Source organism: Hyposmocoma kahamanoa, unplaced genomic scaffold (genome assembly GCF_003589595.1).
Source record: "Hyposmocoma kahamanoa isolate Upper Pololo Valley unplaced genomic scaffold, ASM358959v1 220, whole genome shotgun sequence".
NCBI lineage: Eukaryota > Metazoa > Arthropoda > Insecta > Lepidoptera > Cosmopterigidae > Hyposmocoma > Hyposmocoma kahamanoa.
Genome location: NW_020653740.1, coordinates 1,374,762 through 1,385,515, shown reverse-complemented (window position 1 = coordinate 1,385,515; position 10,754 = coordinate 1,374,762). Strand labels below are relative to the sequence as shown.

Below are 10,754 nucleotides of genomic sequence, written 5' to 3'. Positions count from 1 at the left end.
GACCATGGGACCTGTAAAGGGCCCGAAACGTCGGTTTGTTTGAAAAACAAATATACGCGATCTAAATCCGGAAAAATAGTTTCATTTCCAATATCAAAATCGGTTCACAAAAAAACATAGTGTAATTGAGAGCCTACTTCATTTTTTAAAGTCGGTTGTTTCTTTTTTACAGCGATAACGCTGAAGAGTTACGAGTTAGATTCGCAGATCATACTGGAGAACTAAATGCACGTCTTCCGATCAATATACTTGAGCAAACGTTAGGTTACACGGTACGTATTTAATTATGAAAAGTCTAATTCAACCGCATCTACATTTTCCGCAGTATGTTTATTTAACCAATGGAATGCAGATAGACCAGTTGAAAGCGATGACATCAGAAGACAGAGCAGCTATTCGTTGGCGGATACTCCTAGAACAATGCTGCGCGAAACTTGCAGGGTCCCCGCCAAGGCTACTGGTGCTGGCGCTGCGACGAGCTTCGCCCGCTGATCCTATTCCTTTATATTAGTTTTTCTATTTTTCATAGTATACGTAAGCCTTCATGGACGTAATGTTTAAATTGTCTACTGCGTTTGCCAAATTATACATTTTGTTTGTTATTCTGCCCTCCTTATTACAACTAATGTAATCTAATTTTTAGAGAATTCGAGTTGTTAACATATCTGGAACCAGCGAAACGAGATCTACAACCCCCTATATGCGGTTTTTTTACTTTCAGTTTTATTGTTAAAGGGAAAACATTTTAGGTTTCAATACCTCGAAGTTTCCAAAATGCAAAGCGTTATGACAAGGACGGCAATGTTCTAATCGTAAGGAGTAGGTAATTATATACCCGCTTTGGTAATCTTGTCGTTTTATTTTTAAAATCTTGAATATGGTCACCTACTTAAAGTAGGCGAGTAGATACGCCTACTTAATATAAAATGTCGTACTTAGAATAACTTGAGTTGTTAATTAAGTACAAAGTAAGGACTTTACTGTCTTGGAAACTATTGATCAAACAAAAACGTCAAATGCCTACAATTTAGTTAACAATCAGTCAATCAAGTCCAGTGGTGTATTAAGAAGTAGTACTAAGGTAAAATTAAACAGAATGGAAAATCCACCACCACCGGCTTCGACATCATCGAAACAGGACAAAAAAGATTCACTCGTATACGAGTACTTCAAAAAGAGAAGGGAGTTCGGAAAGCAAACTTTGTTCGAAGATCAAGGCCCTGAATTAATCGTCAATATTCCCGGGAACCCTGCGGTATATGGTAATTATGTTCTGAGGAATCCTGTACATGTGGCCATACAGAATACCGGAACTATGTCTGAACATTGGGTCAATTCAGAAAGGTAAGTCAAAAAAATTTTAACGCTGTTAATATTAAATGTCATCACCTATGGTCGGAAAAAGTGTTCCACATACATAGATACAAGTATAGATATAGCTACAAGGACCGACAGAGAGTTGTTAAAACCACCAAATATTAATTAATTACTTTTTTCGAATTCCGGATTCCTGGATGAAAGAAACTCGTCTTTTTATTCTATTTATGGACATAAATGGCAGTCAAAAATGGCACTTTTTCGTCTTGTTTAAACAATCCAGCAGTTTTTGTTAAGTATTAAAATAATCAAGTGTGAACATTTTCCTTTTGAAATACGACATTTCTCATTTCTGCTATTGGTCAGAATTTGTGAACATCTGTTATAGTCTTTTTGAATTTAAATAAAATATTTTTAGAGCGGGTTCACAACGATTCTCATGCAAAGTAAAATGACCTAAAATTCACCGTTCCGTCGATGTGACCGTCAATATGCGGTATCTAAAGCTAGGGTGGGGCGGAGAGTGACCATTCTCGTTACTTTTTTATTATCTGTTTTGGTAAAAGGTCAGTTATCTAATGCATTTTTTACATAACAACATTGGAATTACTTTCTTCTTCTTATCGTGTCAATTACTTCTTTTATTTTAGGACTATATTGACCCTGAATAGTACGTTGCTACTTTGACTACGCTGTCCGCGTAGAGATCTTCCCTCGTACAGGTATTAGAACACAAGAGTCACAACAGCAATTGAAACCCCATTTACACATCGTGTCTCTGCAGCGTCCTACCTGCGTGCGAAGGCGATTTAAGGACTTCCACACGGCCCACCGCAGGTCACAACCTGGTGGTAGTTGCTCTTGAGATACGATGAAACCAGGTGGTGGGGAATTTTTCCGTTTCCACAATGCACGCTTAGTGATAGTTGGATGGTCACTCGTAGCCTTTGTGGTGCGCAGGAAACTTTTGCGGCGAGCTCGGGGAATTTGGTGGCCATATAAAGGGTGTCGACTGTCACTCTCTTGTTTGTACTTCTCCGCGGAGCATACTACATCCCGACGCACGCACGTATGGTGCTGCAATACCAGCTAGAGGATATACCATATTGAGGGAAGTTGGCTTGAGACAGCCCGTAATCAAGCGTACTGTTTCATTAAGCGCTACGTCAACAAATCCAGCATGTGCAGACCTATGCCACATCGGAAACACGTATTCACCAGCAGAGAAACACAATACTAAACCCGTAGTTCGTAGGACATCTGGCGCTGCTCCCCAATTGGTGGATGTTAGACGTCGAAGGAGGTTATTGCATGAGCTGACCTTCATTTTGGTCTTTTGATAGAGCGGTTTGAAGGTGAGTGATCTGTCCAGCGTTACCCCCAGACATTTAGGAAAACACTCGTGTTGGATTTTGACTCCTTGCCAGGTGATATTCAGCGTTCAGTTGGCCTGATAGTTGCGTAGATGGAAAGCACACGTCTGGGTTTTTGATGGGTTGGGCCTGAGACCGTTTAAATCATAATACGTTCCCAGCTCATTCAAGGCAGAGGTCAGGTTCTCTTCGGCCTCTTCGAAAGTTGGTACCTGGGTTGTCAGCGCTAGGTCGTCCGCATATATGAAACGTGTTGTAGATGGGCTGCTGAGTTGACCATTGGTGTAGATGTTGAAAAGAGTTGGGGCAAGGACACTCCCTTGGGGAAGTCCGTTTTTTACGCCATCTGCTTTTTTTCCGAGAGGAAGTGAACCTGGAAACGATGGTTACGTAGAAGCTCACCCAGTATCCGAACAAACCCAGTTCTTTGACTCTTCGTAAGAGTCTTCGTATATTTACAGTATCATAAGCAGCTGTCAAGTCAACTAAGACTAAGCCTGTTGTACTGTTTCTCTCGAAGCCATCCTCGATGTGCTGGGTGAGCCTGAGAACCTGACTACTGCAACCCTTTCCGGGTCTGAATCTCGCCTGTTCGTCCATCAGTTTCGGATCTACGAATAGTGTTAGACGGTTGAGGAGCAGTCTCTCAAACAGTTTGTAACGATGGCACAACAGTGAAATGGGCCTATTGCTTTTGGGATCATCGGGAGACTTACCAAGCTTCAAGTGAGCCACAACTTTTGATCTTCTCCACATTTTGGGGATCCTATGAGTTTCAAGGCAGTAGTTGACACATTCTAGCAGCCAAGTTACTGCTAGTGGGCCGAGATGTTTAATTTGCTCAACCATAAGGTCGTCTATTCCTGCCGCCTTTCCGTTCTTTAATAATTTAATCCCTACAGTCAATTCAGTAAGTATGAATGGTTTACTGATCTCATTTGTAAATTCATTTGAGTTACGCATTTCCCGGACCCTCGGTAACCGTTTGGGTGGTTCACTGTTAAGTAAGAGCTGATGTGCTACCTGATTGGCAGAAACTAGACCAGGGTTCGCAGCAGAGGGTGGATCTCCTGTAAGTTTCTGGACATTAGACCACGCTTTCTTACTATTCCGCGTCATATCAACGTTAGAGACTGTATGCATCCATTTTTCTCTCCGGCTTTGACTGACCATATGCAAAAGCTCATTCCCAGCCATTAGGGTCTCCACGGAGAATGGGTCTTTAGTGTACAGTTGCTCATAGATAGCTAGACGCTTAGCGGATTTCTTATTCAGGCCCGGAATATACGAGTTACGACAACCTCTAGGGATGCTTTGCCTTGATGCTGTTTTTATGATGTTTCTGAACGTTTCATAGTTGTCAGATATTAGCTTCAAGTCAGTTTTACCCAGCTTCCCGTCTATAAGCTCCGAGAAATGGTCCCAGTTTGCTTTGGCTATATTAAACCGACGCTTAAATGGTGCTTGCATAGGTGTTATAGCAGCATTGATATATACACATGATGAGCCTGTGCCGTGTCTTGGGGATAGGAACACAAATCGACTTGGAGCAGAGAGGACTTATATTAGAGGTAGTAAAAATTAAGTCAGAGTTATATCCCTTCCTCTATCGACAGCTATTGAACGATGGAGAGAGTTTGGAGCTGTGGAGCAGAGTAAGGTCTAAAGAGTCAGCCCACTCTTCTACCGCTGCACCGTCAAAATTCGTTACTTTGTACCCCCAAGACAAACTGTGACTGTTGAAATCACTAACAACTATTCTAGTGGGCTGGTCGTCAAAGTTAATGGTTTTACAAAACTCGAATCATTGATTTGGTGGCTTATACACAGATGTGACTATACATGTTCCGATATTTATGGAAATAATTTCTATGGAATTTACAATTTGAGATGATACGGATGTTACATTTAAGCTACATTTTGTAAAGATGGCACTGCCATACTTTTCACGTGGTATCTCAGCTGTAAAGGCCCATTTAGATGGAGAGAGTTTCTCGCACGCTTCGTGACGAAAACTCGTAGGCGATTATCGTAAGCAATAATCGCCATAAGATTATCGTATCATAATGTTTACATTCAGGCAAGAACTAAAATCTCGCCTACGATTATGTCATACGAGATTCGCAAGCAACTTAATCGCCTCCTCGACTATTTACACGGAGAAATATGTAGTAAGGAGATTCTTGCTTACGAGTTTTCGACTTGTCTAAACACGATCTCGTGTGATATTTTTTCAAGTTCATACGTTATCGTACAAATCGGTTCGAACCGTTTTGAGTGCGAGAATTGCCATTCGAGTTCAGTGATTACTGCGGTATTGACTATGGATATATCAAAATGACGCAAAAATCATTCAAATTTGAAACTGCTGATAATATTAAGTTCATTGCACTGTATAGAAATATAATTTGTATTATAATTTGTTTATAATTTAAAAAAAAAATTATAACTACTGACACAAACAAAAACTGACAAATATGATAAATTTATAGGGCGAGTGAGTGAGTGGGGAGTTAGTGGGGAATGAGTGAGGAGTATTTATTGAAAAGTGCATTTACTTGAAAAGTCGTGTTCGCCATCTTGGATTTAGAAATAAATGCTATATTCGTAATTTCTATTAATTCCTAATAGTTAATTCATTCATTCGTAATAAACACTCCTCACTCATCGATTCTCGCATCTTCGAGACGAGAAACTCTCTCCATCTAAATGGGCCTTAAGTGTCATACCAGGTACTTGTGGCCTAAGATGTTCTTGGCCACGGTGTGTTTCTTGGACACACAAGACATCACACTGAGTCGCAAAACTAAGTTCTGAAAAAAGAATCGATTTATTATCAGAAAAAGCTTCGATATTAATTGAGACAACCTTCAGAGCTGGTTTTAGAAGTGAAGGCTTTGGAAGGGGGTCATAAGTCGGTTGAAGCTTCGTGTTGAAAAGATTAGCCAGTCTAGGCACTGCGTTACCGTGCCTAGCTGTTACCAGTGTGCGCCACGCGGAGGCTCTTTCCATGCACACCCTTTACTTTAAAATCAAACTTCGTCTTCCTAGGTCAGTAGTTTTGTCTAACGATGCAGTAAAACCATTTCCGGAAATCCGGAATTCGAAACAGTAATTAATTGTTATTTGGTGGTTTTATAACTCTATATCGCTCCTTGTAGCTATATCTATACATGCATCTACATATGTGGAACACCTTTTTCCGACCATTGCACATACCCATCATACATATATACATATTGGCAAAATTAGGTACCTAGGCATGTCGTTATCTAAGTATTTGAAATATGTATCTTTTTCATATATTTAGAGCGGAATACACGACATCTGGCATGAATCATATTGAAGGCGGATGGCCTAAAGACATCAACATGAATGATCCTGAAGCCACTTTAAGGTACAGGCGCAAGATAGAGAAGGATGATGCATATATCCACGCTGTAATGCACTTGGGACATGTAAGTCATAACAGATTTAGAAAGGCTTTTAGTATTTTAAATAAGATCGTCGCTAAGGTTCAAATATAATCTTCAGAGTATGGAGCACAACATTCTGCAAAACAACGCGATGGACATGTACCAAATTTACTATTCCGAATTGCCGCCAATACCGCCAGTGGAGCACAGTACATGTCACACTGTCAATGTATATCGAGAACCTGGGACTCGACGCCCAGTTAGGTCCTTATCCTGGCAGTCGGATGGTGGCGCGAAGCTCGCATCCGCGCATGCTGATATTGATCTTGTAAAGAATTCCAGGACTCAACAATTCTCTTATATTTGGGATATTGGTAAGACAAATTGTATGAAACCAATGACTTTTTTCTAGAAAGTTTAAATTTAAAACAAAAATAATGCTTGGTTCCCAGAAAATGCGAACGCACCAGAACTAGTAATGAAGTCGCTTTCACCATTGCTAGATTTACAATACAACCCACGAGATCAGCACACTTTAGTGGGGGGAATGGTAAATGGACAGGTAACTTTCATTGCTTAATATACAGTTGATTGAAAAGCTGTTGGTAGAACAACATACAAGCTAGTAAAGTTAGTCACTTGACGGATAATTTTCATAAAGTGAATTTTTAGGTGGGTTGGTGGGACATGCGAAAGGGTGGCGAAGCAGTCGGAATTTGTCCACCGCATGTAGCGCACAGAGATTTAGTTCGAAACGTTTTATTCATCAATTCGAAAACCGGCGCAGAATTCTTTTCCTCATCACCTGATGGCGTTGTTAAATGGTAAATTTACACCGCCAACGAAAGTTGTTACACTTACTGGCGATATTCCTATCAACATTGCTCTGTATTTTAGGTGGGACACCCGAAACATGAACGAACCCACAGACTCCATGATCATTGACCTTGTCAAAGCACCTACAGATCCTCAAAGCATAGAGAACGCTTTAGGAATTTCCGCACTCGAATACGAGCCAACCATACCCACTAGGTAATCCCCAAAGGTCACGTCGTCGCCGGTCGCCCGAGCTAAAGTTAAAAAGATAACGAATTCGTCAATGTTTTTTAAGGTTCATGGTCGGAACAGAAACTGGACTCGTCATTGGAGGAAATCGTAAAGGAAAAAACCCAGTTGAGAAACTACCAAATAGGGTAAGGAATGTAATCGACACATCCTAAAGTTAAATAGGTGTCAACGAAAAAGACGCATATTTCAATTCTAAACATTGACCTACCAACATAAATAGGGCAATGATTCTAAAGCAAAGTAATTCAAAAGTTGAATTAACTTTTGAATTACGTGATTCCTTATTTACTGGACATTTGAACAATAATAAAAACTAGTTTAATATATAATATACACACATCAACACTGTCTAGGGAATGTGCAGTATTTTATAATCTGACAGAAAATTTAATAACAAAATTTATATTTATTTTAAATGACTTTTATGGTAAAAATAGAAAAAGTTAACTTTATACTAAAATTGCTGATTAAATTACTGAGCGGGCCAGTCCAGTGTCTCAACATTACGTTGCTGCAGCCATTGACTTACTATTCGAACTGTGTGAGGGCGAGCATTATCACGCATAAGCATAAAGTCCTGACCCATTTGTAACCGATGTGGTTGGACTATAAATTCCAGCAACTCATAACGATATTTTGCGGCAGTTAAATTGCCCTGTACGCATGTGAGGTCAATTCTGTCTCGGTAGCGAGACCATAATCTTGATATGACGCTTTGACTGGTGCCAAATCATAAGCAACATTGCACCGGATCGCGCCGGCTTCTAGCATGCCTACGGCTCTCAACATCTCTTCTTTAGTTAAATGTCGGCGTTCCATAGTATAGAAACAACCACCGGTAATAATGCAATTAATAAAATTGTGAAAAAAAAAATTAAATTCCGTTTAAAAAAATTTCATCTTTATGACCATTTTATGACACACAGAGGAAAACAAACTATCGTAATAAAGTTAAGAAAATACCATCGCATCCGTCGTTCTTTTGTTTTAAATTTGAATTTAGAATACAGAAAAAATGTGCCAGGAGCAAATTGACGTTTAAATCTTTTTGATATGATCAGTACTTTTATGGTTTTTCCATTGACTTACAATTTTTTCTAATAAACGTGAAATATCCCTAGACAGTGTTGATGTGTGTATATAATCATTATGTTTTATACAGGCTGAACAATTGTTCGAGTTATTATAGTAATAGGCAATGAAACTATTTTTCCGATCTTAAATCGCGATAAAAATATATTTCTGTAGTTAAATACATACACACCTGCGTTATTTTTATTTATTTCAGTATGAAGCTCATCTCGGTCCAGTGTATGCTCTTCAACGTAATCCGACATTCTTGAAGAATTTCTTAACTGTAGGGGATTGGACGGCTCGCGTCTGGAGCGAGGATTGTCGAGAATCATCTATCCTATGGACCTACTCACATCGGACTAAACTTACTGATGGCGCTTGGAATCCTATTAGGTGGTATTGTAATAATTTCCTATAAATGTATAAAAGCACAGGTACCTATCACACATCCTTCTTTCTGCCGCGAAGCAGTAACGTGAGTATTACTATCTTCCGGTTTTGAAGGGTTAGGGTGCTGGTGAAATTACGGACACTTAGGCCTTGTCAACTTACGTCTCAGGGTGACGAGCACAATGCACACAGTGCCCATATGATCTTTGCAATTTAAAGCTCTCAGAGGCATTTCAACTGCTATGGGCATTCAAGTCGCTTACGACCAGGCGCACGACTTAATTGTCAAAAATTTTTAATTTTTTGACGAAACTTTTAATTTATTATCTATTTTGATAACATTAGGTAAGAGAAAGAATAAAAACTCGACACGTAAGAAAGTGACTGCCAAGGATTAAGTGTTCCAATTCCTCAAATATCCTTTCCATTACTTTACACTGAAATATAATATACACACTCAATATAGCCCCTTACTAGGGAAACCCTGTGTCGCAGGTGCCATGGTCACAAACATAGACAACCACAAATTACATCCAAACTCACGAGAGAAATAAATGTAGGCCATATAAATACTGCTCCCGGCCCGGGAATCGAATCTGGGTGGACCTCTGCCTGGCAGTCCGGCATGGTAACCATTCGGCCACTGAGGCAGTTAAAGTTAAAGCAATTATAAACATAGAGGTAGATAATAGTTATGAAAACTTTTGACATTTTAGATTTTCATTGATGTTGGTCACCCAATGGGACGGATGTCTATCATGTTGGGATTTGTTGCGAAGGCGTAGTGCTCCAATTGTGACGGCGCAAATCTGCGACGAACCCCTGTTAAGACTTCGCCCACATGAGGGAGTAAGTATCTGACACTGACACATGATGCACATTTTAAACAACATACTAAATATTGTACTGGCAACAAGACTGTATTTTGGGATTCAAAAGTTCTTGCATTAGCGATAAAAACTAACCCAATTACACTTGAAAATTCCAACTTTTTTAGGGATTACTCGTGGCGTGTGGTAGCAGTAAAGGAACAGTATACCTTGCAGAATTATCCCAAAACCTCGGAACAGCCGATAAAAATGACAAACAACTTCTGACACATGTAAGGATTTAACTATAACTATCATTGTCATTAATTTATTAACAGATTAAGTTTATTAAGATATTAAGGAAAAATTGTGCCGAAGGAATATGTTTATTTCAGCGAGGATAGTAACACACCTTTGTAACTTTAAACCGACATAACGACTTAATGAAGATTTTTACGACTAGAACCGACTAATTCATGACATATGCACTTCTAACTCTTGAATGTCTAAATCTAGTTTTTTGCAACCACAGAACCGACTAAATGGAGACTTTATCTGACTAGTCAAGTTTAAAAAACTCAAGCATGGTCACACTGTAATAAAGGACGTGTTTTTTTCCTTAGTTTTTCGGATAGCTGCGCCAGTTGATTTTACACCAGTGGCAAGCTAGGATGATCCAGGAATTTACCAGCATCGTTTTCTTGTCTATTCAATTGCAGTTTTACTATAATATCAAACCCGCGCTTATAATAAATTCTGCTGGTTTGTGACATAAATTTCAGATCCTGGAACGCGAGAACAAACGAGAGCGTATTCTAGAGGCGCGTATGAGGGAGCTTCGATTGCGAATGCGGCAGGACCGCGATGGTGGACCGCAAGTCAACGAAAGTGACCCTACGGCCAATGACAAAGATTTAGAAGAGGCTACTGCCGAATATACACAGATGGTCAGCAATTTGCAGGCCAAAGAAAATGGTCAAGCAAATCAATCATAAACAAAACTACCGCAATCAATCGATCATCCTCAATCAACACTGCACATAATAATAATGTACACACTCATAATGTATCAAACAACCAAGAGGGAACCTCTGACTAAAATATGCATAAGAACGTATATAAATCACGTTCTTTCCCATTTTTAAGTATTACTACGGGCCAATAACACAAGAGGACGGCGAATCTCTATACTACAGATCGTGACTCTAAAAAAGGTCAAAATCTCGTCTCATATCTGGATGGCGCTGATCGATAGCCTGGAAGCAGTTTAAATTATGTAAAGGGCCATGGATATCAATTAAGAAGTA

The 10,754-nt window shown here is 39.5% G+C and overlaps 2 protein-coding genes across 3 annotated transcripts in view; both read left to right on the top strand.

Annotated features, from left to right (window-relative positions):
• The window catches only part of LOC113227897 (meiosis-specific with OB domain-containing protein-like), a 9,610-nt gene extending 8,771 nt beyond the window's left edge, over positions 1–839 (top strand). For both annotated transcript variants that reach the window (XM_026460984.1, XM_026460983.1), the window contains exons 8-9: positions 173–272; positions 353–839. In XM_026460984.1, the coding sequence (XP_026316769.1) occupies positions 173–272; positions 353–511 (259 nt within the window). In that variant the 3' untranslated portion in view covers positions 512–839. The remainder of the gene's footprint in view (positions 1–172; positions 273–352) is intronic.
• LOC113227896 (dynein intermediate chain 3, ciliary) lies at positions 838–10,643 on the top strand. Its single transcript, XM_026460981.1, has 11 exons — positions 838–1,344; positions 6,001–6,148; positions 6,225–6,480; positions 6,559–6,668; positions 6,779–6,930; positions 7,004–7,138; positions 7,218–7,299; positions 8,463–8,641; positions 9,355–9,487; positions 9,636–9,740; positions 10,230–10,643. Exons 1-11 carry the CDS (start codon positions 1,097–1,099, stop codon positions 10,440–10,442), a joined length of 1,761 nt encoding a protein of 586 aa, XP_026316766.1. The 5' UTR covers positions 838–1,096; the 3' UTR covers positions 10,443–10,643.
• Positions 10,644–10,754: the final 111 nt, after the last annotated feature.

Bases quoted from the DNA above. Each gene is read 5' to 3' on its own strand.
- LOC113227896 (XM_026460981.1), top strand. From the start codon at position 1,097: ATGGAAAATCCACCACCACCGGCTTCGACATCATCGAAACAGGACAAA. The intron at 1,345-6,000 runs GTAAGTCAAAAA...TCATATATTTAG, and splicing joins CATTGGGTCAATTCAGAAAG to AGCGGAATACACGACATCTG. The intron at 7,139-7,217 runs GTAATCCCCAAA...ATGTTTTTTAAG, and splicing joins GAGCCAACCATACCCACTAG to GTTCATGGTCGGAACAGAAA.